Raw genomic sequence first — 21,903 nt, 5'->3', positions numbered from 1 at the left:
CCAGCATGGGACAAAGCCGTGCCCAAATGTGGGCAGAGGGTTTCCAGGCCTTTTTTTGTCTCTGTTCCTTGGGGCCTGTTCACGTTCAGAGCCAGGCAACTACAAACACATCAGACAAAATCCAACCTGTCACACAAACCACCAGCTGGGAATGACATCCTCGCTGAACATCCCTCCAAGAGGGCATGAACACTTCCTTTCATCTGCCAGCCCCAGAGCTGTTAGAAATGCTGGATTTATTTGTCCTGATGGATGCATGGAAGAATTGTGGCTCCTCGGAGCCAACAGCCAGCATGGAGAGGGGGGGGCAAGGTCTGTCCAACCACTGTGTTTACAGAAACAAAAATAACTGGGGCTTCTATCCCTGGCCACGATGAATTCTTCAAACAAAGCAGCCCCAAACATAAATACATTGTCTTTTACAAAATGCGTTTGGGCATATTTGACATATTTCATATTCAGAGCAGCTCTTTCATGTTGTGCCCTGTGAGTGCAGGGGGGGCTCAGCTCCTGCACCCCCGGCACTGCTGGGGCTGCTCTGCCTCGCTGACAGGCCTGGCTGAGCTCAGGATTAATTCTCCTTTTGACTTCATCCCTGAAAAATCTGCAGGCAGAGCTGGAGGGAGCCAGGGGCTGCCCCGGGCTGGGTGCGGGGGAGCTGCCCGGCCAGCCCAGAGCTGGGGGGACATGGGGCACCCCTGGGGCTCCCTGCAGGGAGGGGACGGGGGGGGACAGAGCCCCTGGAGCCTCCCCAGGGCTCCCTTTAGCACCTTGGCATAACCCCGAGGTCCCTTCTCAAAGCCCCAGCAGCAGCTGGGTAGAAAATCCCTGCTGTGCTTCCCAGGAATTACAGACACAGGGGCAAAGGGAGGGACAGCAGCGTGTGCAGCAGGGGGACACCAGGGGGACACCCAGGGGGACACCAAGGTGACATCCAGGGTGACACTAGGATGACATCCAGGTGACATCCAGGGTGACACCAGGGTGCCAAGGTGCTTCCCAGGCAGTGCCCAGGTGGTGCCCAGGTGACACCCAGGTGGTGCCCAGGTGCTGCCCACGCTTCCTCCTGCCCGGGGCCAGCCGAGCCGTGGAGCAGCAGCAGCAGCAGAGTTAATTTGTAATCTGCTGCTGTGCAGGGAAAAGCTGCATGAACGGGGCCCAGCAGGAACCTGGGCAGCTGCAGGGCTCAGCCTGGACACACCTGGCCAGTCCTGCAGCCCCCAGCTCCAGGTTTGGAAAGGTGCTGGAGCTCAGCAGCCAGGGAAGAGCCTGGAGGGGGTGAAAACTCCAGGGAGGATCCTGGAAAACACTTTTGTAAGGCGGGGATGGGTGGGATATTGGGCAGGAATTGTTCCCTGGGATGGAATTCCCAGAGCAGCCCCTGGATCCCTGGCAGTGCCCCAGGCCAGGCTGGACACTGGGACACCGGGAGGTGTCCCTGCCATGGCAGGGCTGGGAATGGGGGGGATTTGGGGTCCCTCCCAAGCCAGTCCAGTCTGGGATCCCTCCAAGGCCCCTGGAGCCCTGGGCAGAGCCTGGTGCATCTTGAAGGAGCTTCTTTGTCCTGCCAGCACAATTTTGGGGAAACTTTCTGCTGTCTCTGGGCAACCAAGCCTATCAGCCCAGGCTCTTCGTGCTGCTGCTGCAGATCAGACAGATTTGCCTTTTGTGGCTTTTTTGTGGTTCCAGCTCTGCTCCTCTGCCTTCACAGCTCTCCTGTGCTCTGCTCCCTTTCAAACCTGGGTTCTGTGCTGCCTTTTGTTTGGTTTTTTAAACTGAGATCGAACTGATGAAGGGAAACTCAAACCCAGCTGTTCAGCGGGGGCTGAGGCTGGTGTTTCTGTCATCACCTGGGAAATTTAATTTGGGATTTTGTGGAGTCCCCACCCCTGGAGGTGTCCAGGGAAGGTTCTGGGCTGGTGATGAGCTGGGGATCAGGCACAGCTTGGCCTCGGTGGTCTGGGAGGGCTTTTCCAACCTCGGTGATCCTGGGATCTGCCTGCCTGGAGCCCCCCTGTGTCAGTTCAGACCCAGCGGCACTCAGGGATTGCCCAGCTCTGCTCCCTGTGTCAATCTGCCTGAGGAGCTCAAAAAGCTCCTGCTAAAATTCCAAAATGCAAAAAAAAAAAAAACCCAGTAAAATAATGGGAATAATGGGATAAAAACATGGGAACAGCCTTGGCAGGGGGGGCTGCAGACAGTTCACCTCTGCTGGGACACCCCAGAACCTGAGCTGGGGTTGGGGTGCAGGTGCTGTGCTCCCCAGGGGATACCTGGGCAGGTTTGGGGTACAGGTGTATGTGCTGTGCTCCCCAGGGGATACCTGGGCTGGAATTCCCAGCAGAGCAGCTCCCACAGGTATTTCCCGGATCACCGGGCAGATAAAATCTGCTCTGGCCCCACCCCCAGCAGCTCCTGCAAAAACAACGTCAAAGTCACTGCGGATTTTTATTCTCACAGGTACAGCACACACGGGGCTGGGACACACACGAGTGGTTTCCCGGCAAACCTTGATTTCCAGGTGCATTTTCCATGGTTTCCAGGCAAACCTTGATTTCCAGGTGCATTTTCTGTGCCCCACAGCTCCCAAAACTCCTCGGGCAGAGGGACAGCACAGGAAGAGCAGGCTGGGACGGCGTGGTTAAAGAAACGCGGCACAGACACAGCTTCCCATCCCATGGAAACGGGAATGGGAGCTCCAGGTGCGCTTCAGCTCCTGGGGACAGAGGGAGAGCAGCCCCTGACAGAGCCGTGGGCAGAGCTGCCACTTCTCCTCTCCTGCAAATAAACGTGTAGCTCCCATTCCTTCTTTTTTGGATAAAACCTCCATTCCTTCCCTTTTGGGTACATCTCCCATTCTTTCCCATCTGGATAAAAACCCTAATTCCTTAATTTTTGGATAAAACCCCCATTCCTTCTTTTTTGGATAAAACCCCCATTCCTTCCCTTTTGGGTACATCTCCCATTCTTTCCCATCTGGATAAAAAACCTCATTCCTTAATTTTTGGTAAAACCCCCATTCCTTCTTTTTTGGATAAAACCCCCATTCCTTCCCTTTTGGATAAGGCTCCCATTCCTCCCCATCTGCATAAATCCCCCATTCCTTCCTTTTTGAAAAAAACCCCCATTCTTCCCCATTTGGGTGCATCTCCCATTCTTTCCCATCTGGATAAAAACCCTCATTCCTTCATTTTTGAAAAAAAAAAACCCATTCCTTCCCTTTTGGATAAAGCTCCCATTCCTCCTCATTTGAATAAAACCCCCATTCTTTCCCATTTGGGTACATCTCCCATTCCTCCCCGTTTTGATAAAACCCCCATTCCTTCCTTTTTGAAAAAAAGCCTCATTCCTCCCCATTTTGGTGAAGCACCTTGTCCATTTTACCCCAGCACAGAGGGCCAGGCCTGCCCACCCCGAGCACTGAATATTGAGGACAAAAGGCTTTGTGCTGTGTGAGCTGGGGTGAAACCACCCCGATATTGAGAAGCAGCTGCCCTGAACGAGCTGCAGGACCCCTCCCAGTGCCACATTCCCAGTTTTCCATGTGGGATGGGTGGTGCTGAGGGGACACAGGGGTGGATTCCCTGTTCCTTGTCCCCACCCCAGGCTCCATCCCCTCAGGAATGAGCTGATCCAGCAGCTGAGGTCATCCCGACATTTCACAAGCTCTGCTGTGATCTTTCCCAAAGGAAAAGTACACAGAGGGAACAAAAGGGATCCTCTGCACACAGCAGGCTTTTTCCAGCCCCAAATAATTCCAACAAAGCACAGACTGACTCCTGAAAGGCACTTTTTGAAGCAGCAATTCTCCCCTCAAAGCACCAGCCAGTAACTGATGAACCTGTGGTTGTTACACCCAGGTGCAGCAACTCAAACTGAAAAAGGCATTTAATCCATTAAATCCATTTAATCCATTAAATCAATTAAAGCCAAACCTTGGCTTTCAGGCTGGACTCAGACATCACCTGGATAAAATCAGATTGATGTGGACAAAAATCAGAGAATGCAGAACAAAAGTGAAGGCACAGATTCTTTGCTGAGGAGTTGGTTTTATAAACAAAGTAAAAAGAGTAAAAGTCAAAGTTTTGTGCAAAAAAATTCCTCACAGATGCAGGATTTAATTTGTCTGTAAGATCCCTGAATTCCACAGGGTGGCACAGAGAACATCAGCTTATTTTATTGTATTTGCATTTAATTTCACCCTGAAGGCCACAAAACAGGAAACATGAGAGACTGTCAGCTCCAGAAGGGTGAAGAAAATGCATTAAGACACAGCTTTTTAAAAAATAAACCTCAGATGTGGCACAAATGGATTGGAAGTGAGTTTGTAACTAAACCACGGAGGTTTCTTTGGGAAAAGACATGAAAAATTCACACATTTCCACCCACTGCAGTTCAGAAACTCCCAGAGCTGCCACGTTGGTGTTTTTGGAGGAAGAACTGAACTCTTTGGGATGCTGCTCTGGAGGAATGAGGAGGTCCTGAGTGCCCATTCCCATTCCCATTCCCATTCCTCACAAAGCCTTTGCTGCCCTGTGGGAGCAGGGCTCTGGCTCTGCAAGCCTTTTTTTTTTTTTTTTTTTTTTCTGGAAAAATTCCTTTTCCAGCCTTTTTCTCCTCCTCTCCACCTGCCCCCAGCAGCTCTGTGGGTGCTGTGCAATTGCAAGCAGCAATTCCAGCCTGCCTGGGCACTCCACAGGCTGAACACAGGGAAAAATCAGGGATTTCTGCCCTTGGCCCAGTGCTGCACCCTGCCCGAGCTGCCTTCAGCTGCCACAGCACGGGGCTTTATCAGGACATCAGTGAGTCAGGACACTCGTGCTGCCTTCGGTTCTTGGAACAGATGGACGTTCCACCACTGCCACAAACCCCACTCAGTTTTAAGACAATGAAATCAAACCTAATTTAATTTTTTTTTTTCCTTATTCCTGTGTTTTTTCTGCCTTGGTCCTCCAGGAAAAAAAGGAGGAAGGACTCTCTGAAGGAGATAATGTTGGTATTAAACATTCTCAGTAATCCCGTCTGTAGAATCTGCTGGCTGTCAGGAAAACCAATTTTTTCCACCTTAAAGCAAGAGAGAAACCCCCTCAGGCTCTGCTTTAGGCCCACGAGAGCCCCCCAGCGTGCAGCTCAGTGCCACCAGTGAGCTGTGTCACTGTGCCACCAGTGACAGTGACCATGGAATGTCCTCATCCCATCCTGCAGTGACAATGGAATGTCTTCATCCTATTTGCAGTGACCGTGGAATGTCCTGACCCCATTGTGTAGTGACCATGGAGTGTCCTGATCCTGTTCTGGAGCTCAGCCAGCAGTGACAGTGACAATGGAATGTCCTGATCCCGTTCTGCAGTGACCATGGAATGTCCTGGTGCCATCCTGCAGTGACCATGGAATGTCCTGGTGCCATCCTGCAGTGACAATGGCGTGTCCTGGTGCCATCCTGCAGTGACAATGGCGTGTCCTCACCCCGTGGTGCAGCTCAGCCACCGATGATCACAGAGTGTCCCGTCCTGCCGTGGCCCAGCCCGGCTGGCAGGGACACTGCAGTGCCCTGCTGCCACTTCCCTGCAGGGACACTGCGGCCCCCTGGGCTCAGCAGGGACACGGAGCAGATCCCCACGAGGGTTCCCAGGCTGCTGGAGCTGTGGGAATGTGCCCTGAGGCCATGGCGGCGTCCCCTCAGGCTGCAGTGCGGCGGATCTCGTGGGACAGGGTGATGGCGCTGTCCCTGTGCCCGTCCCTGTCCCTGCACTCGGCGTTGGAGCACTTGGACACGGCGCTGGCAGCCTGGCAGAAGCGGCGCAGCAGGATCCTGCGCAGCAGCAGGTACACCCAGGGGTCCAGGATCTGGTTCAGGGATGCCAGGCGCACGGCGGTCAGGGACAGGTCACACTCCTGCTGCTGCCACTGCTGCTGCCACTGCTGCTGCCACTCCCGGTGCCACTCCTGGTGCTGCTCCCAGCACGGCCCGGCCCGGCCCGACACCATCCTCAGCATGGTGATCTGTGCAGGGACAGGGAAAAGGGACACGGGGTGAGGGCTGTGCCACCACGGCTGTGCCACCACGGCTGTCACCACTGTCCAGAGAGACTCTGCATCCCTGCAATGTCCCAGGCAGGTCCTGGAGCAGCCCGGCACGGTGCAAGGTGTCCCTGCCCGTGGGACTGGGTGAGCTCTAAGGTCCCTCCCGACCCCAACCAGACCGGGATTCTGGGAGGGCTCCTCAACACCTCACATTCCTCAACACCTCACATTCCTCAACACCTCAACAGAGCCTTCTTTTGTTCACAAACATTTCCTGGGCATGACCTGGAGGTCCCAGCTGCTGGAGTGTGAATCCTGGAATCCCTGTGGATCTGGGATGGTGCTGGGTGTTCTCCCAGTGCCATGGACATGGATGCACAGCCAGCACTGCCCCGAGGCACCTCCAGCCCTGTCCTGGCACAGCTCAGCCTCTCCCAGCCCTGTCCTGGCACAGCTCAGCCCCTTCCAGCCCTGTCCTGGCACAGCTCAGCCCCTTCCAGCCCTGTCCTGGCACAGCTCAGCCCCCCAGCCCTGGATAACCTGGCAGCCCCCCCAGCAGTGCTGGGAGCAGCCCAGGGGAGCAGACCCACAGGGAATCACTGCCAGCCCTGACCTTTAAAAGGATCCTGACCAGTCCCAGTCCCAGTCCCAGCCTTTAAAAGGATCCTGATCCTTCGGATCCTTACAAAGAACCTGCGATCCCACAGGAAGCTCCTCCCAGCTGTGTCACCACCAAGGTCACAGCTGGGTGCTGCTGTCCCCACAGCTGGCACAGCTGGAGCCACAGTGGCCAGGAGCAGAGGCTCCAGGGAGGATTTTTCCGTTCCAAGGGATATTCTGGGTGCCACATCAATAACCTTGTGTGAGCTTGGGCTCAGTGTGAGGGCAGGGCAGCGAGCACAGCACAGGAGAATTGGGTTTGTTTCTTTAAACAGAAGCAGCTGAGGATTCCACCCACGACATTTCATTGACATCAGTGGCCACGGATAGAACTTCGTGAAAACACGGATACAAAACTTTGGGAAAACACGGATATAGAGTTTTGTGAAAACGTGGATATAGAACTTGGTGAAAACGTGGATATAGAGTTTTGTGAAAATGTGGATATAAAACTTTGTGGATATAAATGTGGATATAAAACTTTTTGAAAACATGGATATAGAGCTTTGTAAAAATATGGATATAGAGCTTTGTGAAAATATGGATATAGAACTTTGTGAAAATATGGATACAGACCCAGAGCACATCAGGAGCCACTGGGCTATCAGATCTGTACTGTCCCTGTCCCATCCCTGTCCAGACTGTCCCATCTCTTTTTCAGGAGGAGCTCCAAAACCACCAGGCTAATAAAATACATTTCCCAAGCACACAACTGCTGCTCCTTTCTGCTTTTATTACGTAGTCCCCCTTGATTGGAGTCTTTGCTGGGCCAGCAGCTGCTCTACTGGAAATTTTGTTTGTTTGATATCATTAGAGGCTGCTTATCATGGCCTGTATTGGTCTTCTAAATGGATTAAAAGGCTGCACAAGGCAGAGGAACGGCATCAGGTGGAATAAAGTCAACATAATTTATGTCATTAAAAATCTGGCTCAGAATGCATATAGAAATATGGCTGGTGATTGGATTTATTCAACAAGAGCAGCCAAAACTTTACTGTTATCATGAATGTGGTTTCATATGTCTTTAATTTCTGTCTGTCAGGAGGGATAAGGAGCAGAAATATTTTAACAGGAAAAGCAGCAGAATTTCTGAGCATTTTGGCCTTAAATAACTTTGAAACAGCTCCGGGAATGAATGATTTTGTTGCCTGGAACTCCAGAATTATCACTGTGAGAATTCCAGTTTGTGTTTCTGTGGAACAGCTTCTCCATTTCACCTCGGAGTTGTTTTTCTGCTGCCATCCAGCTCGGGGGTTATCCCAGAATCCTGGAATGGTTTGGAGCTTAAATCCCATCCCTGCCATGGCAGGGACACCTCCCACTGTCCCTGGGTGTCCCAGTGTCCAACCCGGCCTTGGGCACTGCCAGGGATCCAGGGCTGCTCTGTGCCAGGAATTCTGCCCAGTATCCCATCCCTGCCTGCCATTCCCTGCGTGCCCCACAACAGCCAGGGGATCAGAGTGAGCTGGGAAGCAGCAATGGCTCTCTGCCCTGGGCTGCTCTGCCCAGCCAGCTCCCGTGTGCTGGGAGAAACAAAATTCCTGCTCCCGTGTGCTGGGAGAAACAAAATTCCTGCTCCCGTGTGCTGGGAGAAGGGAAGGAAACAATTCCTGCTCCTGTGTGCTCTCCTCCCTCCTTCCCGAGCCAGCACACAGCCAGGCGTGCAGGACACTCCAAGGAGCCCTCCAGAGCACGGCCACGGTGTCAGAGCTTTCCCTCTGCTGCTAAATCACATTTGATTTTGTCGTTTACATCAACAGATCAGCTCTAAAAATACCGCGTGTGGTGAGGGCGTTGTTTACCTCACAGCAGCAGCTGCCGGGATCCATTAGTTCTCAGTTAAAAAACTCAGATGTCTTTGAAAAAATCCAGAGAAACAAACAAAAAAACCCCCTCCTCTGTAAAGCCCTGGATTTCTATTCCAGCTCAGTTCTCACAACTGCTGAGTGCTGCAGGTTAAATGATTGCTACGAGCTGCCTTTCACTGAAAGGCATTTGCATTCTCCAAAAATCTGGTCTCTAATTCCTGACCTGCACGTCAGAGTTGTACAGAAAAAGCTGGGGTGTAGATACAAAAATGGAGGTGTATTTATAAAAAATACCCCTGCAACCACGAGTGTGGATTTTGAGACCTCCACAGAAGAAGTTCCACACTTCCAGGCGTTGCTGCTGCCAAGGGAAATGCTGATGAATTAATTCCCTGGTGCTTGTGGGTTGACTTTTGCCTCTGAATGCACAGAAATCCCCGATTCCTCACTGATATATCCGAGAGCCCTGGTTATGAGGGAGGAGGAGACGCTTCCCCCATCTCAGGGATCTCCTCTCACACTGCAAGGCTGGTGAAAGCCTCGGGGGTGACAGCACAAGAAGAAAAATCCTTCTCCAGCCGCAAAGAACCTTTCACATAACCTCAGCATTCCCTCAAGCAGCTTCAGCCCATCCTGCTCCGAGATCCCAAGCACAAATTTTCCAAAAATCCTACCACTGCTTGATAGAATGAGATAGAATTTGGGACAGGATTCCAGACCCCTGGGTGTGCCCTGCTCCCACACAAAGCTTCTGCCTGCCCCACTCCTGCATCACCAGGAGGGGTTCTTGAGGAAGGAATAACAAAATAGTGGAAAGCAACGCAAAGATCTTTAAAAACCAGCCCGGCCAAGCCCAGAGGGCTGCTGTAAATCAAACCCAGCGGGCTGCCAGCCACAGGGCACTCACAGTCACGAGTTGTGCATTTTCTCACAATAAAACACTGAAGGAAGTTTTGCTGTGAGGTGGGAGCAAATAAAAAACCCCTAAATCCCATCTGGCTGCAGTGTCCTGATCCCAGAGCCACTCCTCACATCCCACTTTCCTACTCTGCACAAGAACCTGGTTCTCGTCCTTTTAACTCCGGTTAAAATTTCCCTGCACTCGGCTTTCCTCTGGGACACTCCCAGCTCCTGTCCTACCCATCCTGTCCCTGTCCCTGCCCCTGCTGTTCTCCCGGGGGATGTCCCCAAGGAGCAGGGATCCCCTCTCCCTATCCCTGTCCCTGCTGCCATCCCCAGGGGCTGTCCCTGCATGTCCCCAAGCACAGGAACCCCGCAGCCTGTCCCTGCTGTCCTCCCCATGGATGTCCCCAAGCACAGGGACCCCGCAGCTTCCCCCGTCCCTGTCCCTGCTGTCCATGGATGTCCCCAAGAACATGGATCCCCCTGTTCCTGTCCCTCCCCATGGATGTCCCCAAGGAGCAGGGATCTCCCTGTCCCTGCATGTCCCCAAGCACAGGAACCCCGCAGCCTGTCTCTGTCCCTCCCCATGGATGTCCCCAGGCACAGGAACCCCGCAGCCTGTCCCTGGATTCCCCAGGCACAGGGACATCCCGCAGCCCGTCCCCGCTGTCCCCGCAGTCCCCGCCCGGAGGATGCTGTGCCGGGGCTGTGCTCGGTACGTACCAGCAGCGGTGACCAGCATGCGGACAGCACGCACATGATGCCCAGCAGCTGCAGCAGCGTCTCGGTGGCGATGCGGCCCCAGCGCTGGCCGGGCTGCGCCGCTCGGGCCTTGGCTCGGCAGCGAGCCACCAGCGCCTCGATGGTGGCCAAGTTACAGGCGCCGGTGACCACGAGGGCCAGCAGCCCCAGCGCGGCGAAGGCGGCGGCGAAGGCGCTGCCCCCGGCCGTGCTGATGAAGCACCACGTCCCCGGCCACTGCAGCGCGTAGCGGCCCAGCCCGGCCAGCGGCAGCAGCGCGAAGGCCACGCCGGCCGCCCAGATGGCGACCAGACCGCGCTCGGTGGCCCGCGGGCTCATGTGGCTCGCGTACCAGTGCGGGGCGCGGATGGCCAGGGCTCGCTCCACGGCCATGGCGCTGGCGATCAGCAGCGGGCACAGCCCGAACACCGTCATGCTGAAGCCGAAGAAGTCGCAGAGGCGGCCCGAGGGGTCCATGGTGGCCCAGGGCCGGCCCGACAGGTACACGGAGATGACGATGGGGCTGGTGAGCAGCTGGCCCAGCATGTCGGTGAGCGCCAGCGAGCCGATGCACAGCAGGAACGAGCGCTTCCTGCGGCTGCCCTTGGCGCGGTAGCTGCGGGACACGAGCAGCATGGCCAGCGCGTTGCCCACGATGCCGGTCAGCATCATGGTCAGCGGGATGGCCACGGACACGGCGCTGCCGCGCTCGGCCCCTCGGCCCGTGCCGTTCCCCCGCGGGGCCAGCCCGACGGCAGCGCTGGCGTTGGGCGAGCGCTGCTGCCAGGGGCTCATCCCGGAGCGGGGAGAGCCCGCATGGAGCGGGCACGGAGCGGGCACGGAGAGAGAGAAACAACCGAGCCCGGAGCCGGCCCCGAGCCGGCAGCGCCCCGGCTGCACCGAGCGGCCGCTTTATGGGAGGGACGGGCGGGAACCGGAGCGGGACCGCCCCGGGGCGGGAGCGAGACAGGGAGAGAGCAGGGAACGGAGCCGGCAGGGAACGGAGAGGGCAGGGAACGGAGAGGGCAAGGAAGGGAACGGGCAGGGCAGGAATGGAGAGGGCAGGGAACGGAGCGGGCACGGCAGGGATGGAACCGCGGGAGAGAATGAGGGAAAGGGCTGTAGAATCCCTGAGGGAGCTGGGAAGGGATTGGAGAATCCCTAAGGGAGCTGGGATTCCTCTCCCAGGGATACACACGGATTTTGGGGTGTCTGGATCAATGATCACTGTGGGTCCCATCCAGCCCAAGATATTCCATGAATCTCTGAAAACATATTGGAGTTTTGTAAAAGCTCATTTGCTGATGAAATTAAACATTTATGACTTAAAGGACTGCAGGGCTGTGAACACATGGAATCCATGGGCCAGGTGAGCAGGATCAGGGTGTGGGCAGATGACAGGGATGGGTCAGGGCAGGTGACAGGTGAGTGCAGGTGACAGGGTTTAGGGTGAGTGCAGGTGACAGGGTTTAGGGTGAGTGCAGGTGACAGGATCAGGGTGAGTGCAGGTGACAGGGTTTAGGGTGAGTGCAGGTGACAGGGATGGGTCAGGCTCAGTGCAGGTGACAGGGTTTGGGGTCAGTGCAGGTGACAGGATCAGGGTCAGTGCAGGAAGTCTGAGTGTCCCCAAGACAAAGCACTCGAGCACAGTTGACTCACAGGTTTTATTTACACTTGTCTACAGAATCATTTTGCCTCACACGTTCTCTAATCCCAATGAAGCATCCTCCTCCCTTGCCTGTGGCCTATCAGTTGCTAAATTTAAAACCTCTCATCTGTTAAGTACAGCAACAATTGGAATACAAAGCACAAGAAAACCCAAGGCTAACAACAGAGCGTCTACTTGATCTGGTTTTACAGTTTAGTTGGACGTTGAAGTCAGAGGCACAGTTACAGACTAACCTGCTCTTGTGCAACCTACACACATTTAGCATGGAAATTAAGAGAGAAAAGAAAGCATTAAAGAAGAAACTGCATTTTTTTCTGCAAAGAGATTTATCAAAATACCTCTACACCAAAAACATTTTGCTTCTAGACCAGTCCATAAGATGTGGCTCAAAAAATAAGAAAAAAAAAAGGAGAAAAAAAAGCAAATGGAGTTTTTTGATTTTTGCTCCGTTGGTTTCTGTGCAGTTTATCAAAACAAGCAGCAAATCCAGCAGTTTTATTACTGAAATAAATGAAGGTATATTGCTCTTTGCTTGCTTAAAAAGAACTTTCCTTACCATACTTACCTTGTGATGGCACTGAAGAAACTTAAACCTTTCTTAACCAAATGGAGCTCAAGAGAGACCGAGTTTTATACTCAAATGGATTCCATAAAGCATTTTAAGCCATAAATTATATTGAAGGGCAAAAGAATGATGGATGAAGAAGACGTTGAAGATGCCAGAACTTTCTACGCAGTTTATTCACTCTCGTTTTTAAAGAAAAATAAAATTAAGATACCTTGAAAATTTTAGTCAGCCCCAAAGGAAATTTTACAGGCGGCCTGCAGAAGCTTCCCTTGATTCCAAGGAGCCAGTTCCACACTCCTCCAGCCCAAGAGCAGATCCCAACTGCTCCAGTTTGTAAGGAGGGATCCTGGAGTCCGGGCTCTGGAAACCAGCACAGCCACAGCACCATCCTCCCTGGCCAGGAATGAAGCTAATTCCCTCTGCAATCATGATGGACTGGGGGGGTCTGAGCTGCTAGAGAGGGGTGTCCATCTGCACTGGCACTGCTACATGGCAAAAGAACAACTGCTCAGCCCCAGGCCCCACTGCTGGCCCCAGCCCTGCCCCTGCTCTGGTCCCACGGGAGCTCCATCCTGCTCTGGAAAACTCAAGAGAGCTGTGCCAGGGCATTCCCAACCTGCTCCTCCAGCTGAGGGAGCCAGGGATGGAGGAAGTGATCTTGAAAAATAATAAACGCCCTCCCCAGAGCACAGAACTTCCCGCTGTGTCGAGGAGTTTATGGCTTAAAATGCTACTGTGGGTTTGGGTGATGGATGAACAAAGCTGCAGTTTGCCAGAAAGCCAGGACAGACATGCACCTCTACCAGCAGATTGAGCACTTCTGACCAAGTAAGACACCAACTTCTTAAAAATGTCTCATGCACTGACTGGAATTTTGGTGGGCTTTTGTTAAGTGTGAGCTTTTATACATTATTTCTTTTTAGAACTCGTACGGGAACCAGAATGGGAGGATCCGGAGGAAGATCTGCAGCGTCTGCAAGATACAAATGGAGAAAGCAAGCACAGAAATGAGCTCAGATTCATCCTGGCACCCACTTTGAGCAGCATCCTACCATAGCTGGAAGCCAAGTATATCTCATGGGGGCCTTACAAGAATATACAAGTAACTTTAAGCCACTAATTTAATAATGAAAGTCTAAGTTTACTACTGAGAGCAGAATACAGCTTGTATTTCAATGCAGTATTTACTTAAGAAAATAACTCAATAATGAACACACTAACACTGTCACACACTGCAAGAAGGGTGAGCCAGGTCTTTATAAGGAACATGCTCCTAGCAAGAGGAATTTCATTGCTGGGGGGGGACTATTATTTAAAAAAAAAAAGCAATTGCAGAGGGGTTAACAAAAGTATAAGAGTAGGGCAAGCGAGGCAACTACTTTTACTATGAGAACAACTGCTCAAGATTGAATTGTCTCCCAGTGAATCTCAGTCCTCGGTAACTACAATAAACCATCACACATGTCAATACAGCCATTGTTATTCTACATAAACCCAAACCTTTCGGGTGACCGTGATCTCGAGCGCCTTTTTTTGCGATCACCAGAGGAAGAGGATCTAGAGCGGCTCCGCTTCTTGCCTCTCTCGGGGGAAGACGAGGAGCGAGAGCTGGAGTAAGATCTTTTCCTTGGGGTGGAAGACCCCCTGTAGGACCTGGAGCTGGATCTTTATTGATTGAGAAATAAATCACATTTAATTCTGGGATCGTGGAGGAGGCACAAAGACAGAACAAGCAGAGAACATTTTCATGAACATTCGCTACTCTCTTTACTCCAGGGGTGTGGAAAATAAACACAAGGGGCTTCCATACTTACTCTGCCAAGAGCACTGCTGCTGCCAGGGCAGCTTTCCTAAGAAATGTGGCTAAGCTGTGTTTCCTGACTGATGGACCACCAGTGGTTTGGAAAGCTCTCCCAGCATTCGTGAGCCATTTTGGCAAAAAAAGCACTGGGAGGCTGCTGGGAAGTTGCCTCTGTAAGGACCTTCCTCAGCAGGTAAATTCACACATCAGAATAACCAGAATAAAGCTGATTTACCACGGTTCACTTTATCCTCAGGGACATCTCATGTTCATCTGACCACACAGTGACATATCCAGCTGTTATATTTACAGATCTCAAACTCAATTTGTGAAGAGACTAAAACTTTCCCCGACCAAAACACTGCAAAAAGCCTCTCAGAATGGAGTCAGAATATTTAAAAGCATCACTTGGAACACAGTGCTCCTCTGGTGGGGCACAGGGACACCTTTCCTCTTCCCAAAAGCATGGATTCCACCCTCCTGGGATAATCCACAGCACCCAAGGGGTGTTGGCACCACTTGTGGTCGTTCTTCCCAACCCAAGCTTCCTGACTTAGAATTTTGGGATTCTCTGCACGCATGGAGAAGGGACAAGCCCAAGGGAACGTTCTGCCAATGGAATGCCTGTGCAAGGACACCTCAAATGTGCTTCTGTTCCTGTGCCCTGCCCACAGGAACAGGATGCTCTAGACAAATCACTCTGACTGCTCCCAGCCTCTCCCAACATTCTCCTGTGATCCCCCAGGTTTGTTTTTACACAACAGCTGCCCTGTCTCGTGGAAGATGCAGAATTCTCACTGAACACAAAACCAGAAGTACAGAGCATTTCTAACGTTCCTCCAGCTCAAGCAGCCCCAGTGGAAACAGGAAAAGCACCCAAATGTCTGCAGCAGGGAACCATGCACTCAAATCCTTCTTCCTCCACTGCAGCTCGGTGGCGTCCGCTCGCCTGGCTTAGGCCAGGCTTAACCTCTTGCACCAAAACCTCTGCTCCTCAGTGAACACATCTGTGGTGGCAGCACTGCTGCAGAGACCCAGCCAGTCTGACTTCCAAGATAAAAAGCAGTTAATGTTGGTCTGAGCAGCACAGCTTTGGGGTGGGAGCAGAGCAGTGCAGCCCTGCCCTGGCACTGCAGGACAGGCTGGTACCTCATTCACCTGGATTTGGACCCACGGGAGCGCGACTGTTCCCTGGAGCTGGAGCGGGACCTCGATCTGGAACTGGAAGAACTCCTGGAATGGGACCTGCAACAACATGGGAGATCTTTTTCCAGTGTCTGACTGGCATTTAGCAGAGTTACTGCTCCTGAGAGCAGCAGACACCAGGCAGCAACACAGAGTCCTAAAGTGCCAATCCCCTCCTGCCCCCCAGCATCACCACGGCAACTTTAAACCAGACACTTAAAAACATTATAGAGTCAGCTTGAGATCATGGCTCCTAAAACAAAGCACAACAATGAAACAGGATTGCAGTTACCTGGCAAATACAAAGAACTTCCTATCTATTCATTATTTCATGAAATCAATGCTTTAATTTGTGCCTTAGCTGGAAACCCACCCATGTGCCCCTTGAAAGGCAGAGCAGATGAGAGCATTAGGATTGCTCAGCCCAATCTCCCCCCAGCCAGTTCTCACGAGCACTTTGTAATTGGCTTCACATTTTCATAAAGATTTCCCCCTCCATTATAAATTTAGTGGTTGATTTGGGGCTAGAATACAGCCATATCCAACACAACTTGTAACTGGCCAAAATGATCTCCCAATTTTTCAGATGGATTTTCTCTAAAGCACAAACCACAGGAGAAATTTAACAATGGCAGCAGGCTCTAGCAACTACTGGAAACAAGAGCATTGAAAACAAATTCTAATATTTTCAGGTAAAATATATTGTACTTGCTGTCAGCCTCTCAGTTTATACTGTTACCACAACTTTGTCATTTTGCTGGGCAGAACACAGTAGTGTGAACATTTCCTAGCTAGGAAATATATTTAAACCTTTTTAAAACCCACCAAAAAAGCAACCACAAGTGGCTACTAATATTTCCACTTATTTGTAGCTAGAAGCAAAAAGTTTAAGAGGAAGTTGAAATCTCAGCTAGGACAGGTTACTTTCTACTTCACTGTTAATATTTGTGAATAACCAAAGTTATGGGCAGGTGAGGCTGTTGGGTGTCCTTGGAGCCTCCCAGCCAAGCACTGCACCCAGGAGTGGGAAGGAGGGGAGGCTGAGGAACAGAAGAGGCAGCAGGAGCAGGATCCAACAGTGATGGGGAGGAGCCAAGCCAGAGACTGGGGCTGGCCCCTGGCTACCACGAGGGGCTGCAGAATTTGGGCAGTGACAGCACTGAGAGCACAGAGGGACAATGATGGAGCTGGGAAGATCAGAAGAAACTTGAACTTTATGAATGTGAATTTAATAAATGACCATGGGAGCTTGTTCTGATTAATCAGGATCCTCCTTGCTCGAGCTGTAAGGCAGCTGAAAAGCTCCAATATTACTGACATCACCCAATTTCATAGCACTGACTGAATTGTTCATTTATTACTGAATTGAAATAGCAATGAGAGAGCTTAAGCCTGCCCAGCAGACCTTATAAACCTTCAGTGTTATCAGAGAATCCCAGACTGGTTTGGGCTGGGAGGGACCTTAAAGCTCATCTCATTTCAGTGTTCCCTGGGCAGGGACACCTTCCACCAGACCAAGCCCTGTCCAGCCTGGCCTTGGACACTTCCAGGGATGGGAACAATATTGATGGGAATATTCTGACAACACTGCCACTGCGTTTAAAGCTTTGTCACTTGCCATTAAGTCAAGTTCAAGTTTCTTGTCTTTATTCCCAGGATATTCCCACTGTGTCCTTTCCCTGAATCCCCGGGCTGCATCATCACTGCCTCTTCTGCACCTCCTCCCACTCCAGCAGTGCCCCCCTCTGTTCAACAACAGAACCACACACGGCCAACGAGCCTGAAAACCTGGAAACAAATTACATTATTCAAGTTCCTTGAAGGTTTTCACCAAACATCAACTTAAACCAGTAAAACGAGCCCCAAGCCCCACGGAGCCTCCCTGCTGCAGCTCAGGCAGAGCATCACCCCCTCTGTAAACCGAGAGTTATTTCACATCATTACACAACTGCAAGGCAATCAAGACAAAGTAAATAAGGAAGTCAGATACTGACATTTTGCCTGGCGTTACCCTGGACCTGTACCCGTTTACCTGGACCTAGACCTTGAGCTCGAGTGAGAGGATGAGCGCGAGGACGAGCGCGAGTGGGAGGAGCGCGACTTGGAGCGGCTGCGCCTCGGCGCCTTCTTCTTCTTGCTGCTGTCCTCCTCCTCACTGGCATCCAGGTTGTACTTGGACAGGTCAGCATCATCTTCATCCTCATCCTGGACAGGCACAACGCAGCAAACTCAGGCAGTGCTTTTACATTGCCTTGGGTTTTTGTTTATTCTAGCGTTTACCTCGCGCTACGGGATTTAATGAGACCCCACGATTGTGAGCAGTAAAGAGTGACTGACAATTGATGCTCCAACCAAACCATGCAACCCTCCCTCTCTGTCATTTTGTGACTTTAATGAGCACACAGACACATTTTTACCACTTACTTTAAATGAATTTTCACCCTCAGAATCTCTAAGCAAAGCCCAACTCTGCAGACAAATCTCATGTGCAAAGTTTGGTGACTGCCGTGTAAAACACGACCATCTGCACATGTCTCTGCAGGGCTGCTGCCCAAAGACGTGGAAAATCCAGTAAGTGATGCTCATATAGTTCAGAAAAGATGAAAAAAAACCCCTCAGAGTATTTTATTTCATTTTATAAAAAATCAATCTGATGCGGTTTTAAAACCTTAGGAAGAAAATGCAAGAGCACTCGTTATACATGGTGACCACACACCCAGGCTCCAAATAAAGACCTGAGTTTTGGGTTCTGATCTCAGACAAGCTTGCAATTTATGATTTAAGAAACTGCCCATTTTTGAGTGCAGGTATTTAGAACAAAGCAGAGCTTGTGCAATCTCTTCCAGCAGCTTTGGGCAGTTATTGCCAGGGCTCTGCTCTAAAGGCAGCTGAAAACACTGACCAGCCCTTCCCCTGCTCCTGGGCAGCACTGAAATGGTGATTAAAAACTGCTTCCAAGCAACAAAGCACCCTACCTCATCCAATTTATACTTGGAGAGATCTTCATCCTCATCCTCCTCATCCTCCCCCTCAGATTCCTTATCTTCCACTTCCTTCAGGATGGAGGCAGGACCCACCGGCTTCCCCCGGTACTTTTTCTTTTTGCGCCCAAACTGAGGAATTTTGTGCCAGGATTAGAACAGGTTTGAACCAAAAACAATCACCAACTTTATTTCTGATAACGCCTCTATAAGAAAATGAATAATCATCAATTTTAAATAGGATCTTGCACCAAGGGAAAGGGCAGCACTATGGAACATCAAAATAGCAACAAGGAACTTTCAATGAGATGCTCGTCTTGGGGACAATGAGACTCCACAGAGATGAACGGGAATATGAGCATTTTGGATTTCAATTTTATGGGATATCCTTAAAAAACACAATGAGAGTCTGTCCAGAGCCATCCCTGCCCCTCCCTTACCTCATCATACTCCCCATCGGACTCCTCCCTCTCGATGTATTCCACGTTCTCCCGCTCATTGAATCCTCCTCCATAGCCTTGAAAAGGGGACAAAAGAACACAATCCCTTCAGCTGCACCACACCCAGCTGCTTTGAGCACACAAACTTCCACAGGGGCTCTGGAAACCCTCACGGAATTTTAGATCTGCCGTAAGGATGTAACAGGATCTCAGGAGGAACATGAATTGTTCCCACGCACGTTTATTAAATGCAGTTTCTCACAAATCCAATTAAAATAATGGATTAGGACCACTGAGAGTATTTATCAACTTAATTAATTACTAAGCACTTCAATAAATTATTTAAATAATAAATACGTGGATATATTATTTACAATTATAACAATTATATGAAATACGATTATTTAACATCCTTTGCCGTTTTCGCAATATCCAATACTGAAATACTGTTTCTCCTTTTGAATAATAAGCTCTGTGCTCTTCTCTAGCTCCTTTATTTGTGTGCCTTTGTGCTCTGAACCCCCAGGCCTGCAGTGAATTCCCTGCCTCATGCAAGGTGCAGAGGGCACAGCAGGAGCTGTAAGGAGATCCTGCCCCAGCTCCCCCTGGGCTCACATTCCCTCAGGAGAGCTGAAACTGAGCCCCAGCCCTCCTGAGCAGATAACAGCCTTATCTGCACAGCCCCGTGCACAGGGACAGCCCACAGCAGGCCTCTGCAGATTAACACAACACAACACTGCTCCCAAAGTCCTGACACCCAAACTCAACACAGGGACAGCTCAGGTTGAACGTTCCCCGATTTCCCACACGGAGCCACCACTTCCCACAGCACCAAAACTCACTGAGGCCAAGAACCTGCAGCGTGCATGAACTGTGCCAGCTCTGCTGGGGAAACAGAACGTGCACTCTGACGTGCAGAGCCCTTTGTGGCAGCACCTGAGGCAGCCCCAGCTCACCTGTCCTCTCCTCCAGCTTGGCGTACTTGGGGGTGTTGCACATGTTACACTCTGAGCGCCGCGCCCAGTTCACATTGCCACAGCTGCAGGGCAGGGAGAACACAGACATGGACAGGTCATCCTTCAGACTGGGGATAAATATTATCCTTCAGATGGGGGATAAATATTATCCTTCACATTGGGAATAAAAGGTTCTTCAGACTGGGGGTAAAACATCATCTGTCAGACTGGGAATAAAAGGTTACTCTTCAGATTGAGGATAAAATGTTATTCTTCAGGTTGGGAATAAATCACACTAGGAATAAAAAGTTATTATTCAGGCTGGGAATAAAAGGTTCTCCTTCAGACTGGGGACAAAAGGCTACCCTTCAGACTGGGAATAAAAAGTTATTCTTCAGGCTGGGAATAATAAAAGGGTGGGGACACAGCACTCGGGAAGGTTCCAGCACTGGACAAATCCAGGGAAGATGTCAGCTCAATGGGCAGGAGCACAGCTGCACAGGAAGGGTCCTTTCCCAGCTCCCTCAGCCTCTCCTGAGGATCCAGCCCCTTTTCAGCTCTGTTCCCTTCCCTGGAAGGAACCTGCCAGGTCAGGTGCTCACTGGAATTGCAAGAATCACAGAGCTATGGCTGCTTTGGGTGGGAAGGGAGCTCAAAGCCCACCCAGTACCACCCCTGCCATGGCAGGGACACCTCCCACTGTCCCAGGCTGCTCCAACCTTGCCCTGGGCACTGCCAGGGATCCAGGGGCAGCCACAGCTGCTCTGGGCACCCTGTGCCAGGGCCTGCCCTTCCTCCCAGTAAAGGCAGCACCTCCCCATGCCATGAGAGTGGCACTTCCATCTCCACACTCCCTCCAAACCTGGCAAGTGTCTCGGCTTATCAAACGTGCCTTTTTACCTGGGCACTGCTGCCATTTCAAACCTTTCTGCTGCCCTATTAATGAAGTGCTGTGCAGCAAAGGAGTGCTGACCCCAGAGCACAGCCCGGGGCTGTGGCCCTGAGCCCTGCAGTCCCAGCAGCACAGGGAATTTCCAGGGAAAGGCAGGAGCGGTGCGTTTGGAGCCTACGTTTTGCACTGCCAGTCGTTGGCGCTGAACAGCCCCCGGCTCTTCTCCGCCAGCGTCTTCCCGATCTCCGTCCCCCCCGCCTTCATCATCTTGGCCTCCGTCGTCTTCTCTGCGGGGAGAGACACGAGAGCGCCTGAAACAGCAGCCTCACAACTTGGAAGAAGCATTTAAGGGTCTTTTAAACAAAAATAGGGGGACTTCTTAAACAGCTTCGTGCTCGATAGGAATTTTTGATGCTGTTTTATGGGGCAGAGGGAGACAAGGGGACAAGGCGTGTGCCGGTGGGAACTCACCTCTGCCACATCTGTTACAGCTCGTCCTCCTGGCGAAGTTCACGTTGCCGCACCTGGGCACGGAGCAGAGCACGCGGGCCGGGATTACCGAGAGCTGGAACCCGCCCAGCGCGGGGCTCCAGCGCTGCGCATTCCCCCAATTTAACCCGACTTCGTCCCACGCCCAAAGCCAACTCCCCGAGGCCGGGCCGTGCCGCCCCCCGAGCCGGCGGCCGCCGCTCCCGGTGTGCCTGCGCTGCCCCGCTCCCGCTCCCTGCCTCGCTCCCCGTCCACATTCCCGGCGCCGCTGCGCTCCCTGCCCCGCTCCCGCCCCGCGGCCCGCCTGGCTGCCGGCCGTGCCCTCACTTCTTGTCGGGGCAGATCCAGTCGCCGTCGCTCACGCGGAAGTTCTTGGTCGCCATCTCGGGCCGAGCCGGGCCGGGCCGAGCGCCGCCGCCACACGCAGGACCCGGGGGCCTGCGCCGCTCGGGCTGCCCCGCCGCGCGCCTGCGGCCTGGCCCGCCCCGCCCCGCGCGCCCTGCGCTCAGGCAGCGCCGCGGACACCTCAGCCCCGGGGCCCAGAGCGGGCCGCGAGCGCCCCCTGGCGGAGCGACGGGACCGTGAGGGGGACCCGGGAAATGGGGAAAGGGAGATGGGAAAAGGGAAACGGGAAATGGGAAAGGGGGAAATGGAAAAGGAAAATAGAGATGGGAAAAGGGAAATGGGGAAAGGGGAAATGGGAAATGGAAAAGGGGAAATGAAAAAGGGAAATGGAAAAGGGAAATGGGAAAGGGAAATCAAAAAAGGGGGAAGGGAAATGCGAAA

At 52.2% G+C, this 21,903-nt stretch overlaps 2 protein-coding genes across 2 annotated transcripts; both read right to left on the bottom strand.

Moving 5' to 3' along the window:
• Positions 1 to 4,495: 4,495 nt before the first annotated feature.
• PTGER3 (prostaglandin E receptor 3) lies at positions 4,496 to 10,992 on the bottom strand. Its single transcript, XM_014891655.2, has 2 exons — positions 10,119 to 10,992; positions 4,496 to 6,003 (listed from the first exon to the last, which is right to left on the bottom strand). The coding sequence occupies exons 1-2, from the start codon at positions 10,929 to 10,931 to the stop codon at positions 5,680 to 5,682; spliced, it is 1,137 nt and encodes a 378-aa protein (XP_014747141.2). The 5' UTR covers positions 10,932 to 10,992; the 3' UTR covers positions 4,496 to 5,679.
• Positions 10,993 to 11,781: 789 nt separating this feature from the next.
• On the bottom strand, positions 11,782 to 21,580 carry ZRANB2 (zinc finger RANBP2-type containing 2). Its single transcript, XM_014891662.2, has 10 exons — positions 21,445 to 21,580; positions 21,100 to 21,152; positions 20,807 to 20,915; positions 19,737 to 19,819; positions 18,781 to 18,857; positions 18,335 to 18,472; positions 17,392 to 17,564; positions 15,333 to 15,419; positions 13,874 to 14,038; positions 11,782 to 13,346 (listed from the first exon to the last, which is right to left on the bottom strand). The coding sequence occupies exons 1-10, from the start codon at positions 21,498 to 21,500 to the stop codon at positions 13,283 to 13,285; spliced, it is 1,005 nt and encodes a 334-aa protein (XP_014747148.1). The 5' UTR covers positions 21,501 to 21,580; the 3' UTR covers positions 11,782 to 13,282.
• Between the last annotated feature and the right edge of the window lie 323 nt (positions 21,581 to 21,903).

The sequence above is a fragment of the Sturnus vulgaris genome, chromosome 9 (assembly GCF_052056855.1).
Source record: "Sturnus vulgaris isolate bStuVul1 chromosome 9, bStuVul1.hap1, whole genome shotgun sequence".
NCBI lineage: Eukaryota > Metazoa > Chordata > Aves > Passeriformes > Sturnidae > Sturnus > Sturnus vulgaris.
Note: the sequence above shows the minus strand (reverse complement) of the source record. Positions and strands in the feature narration are given on the sequence as shown.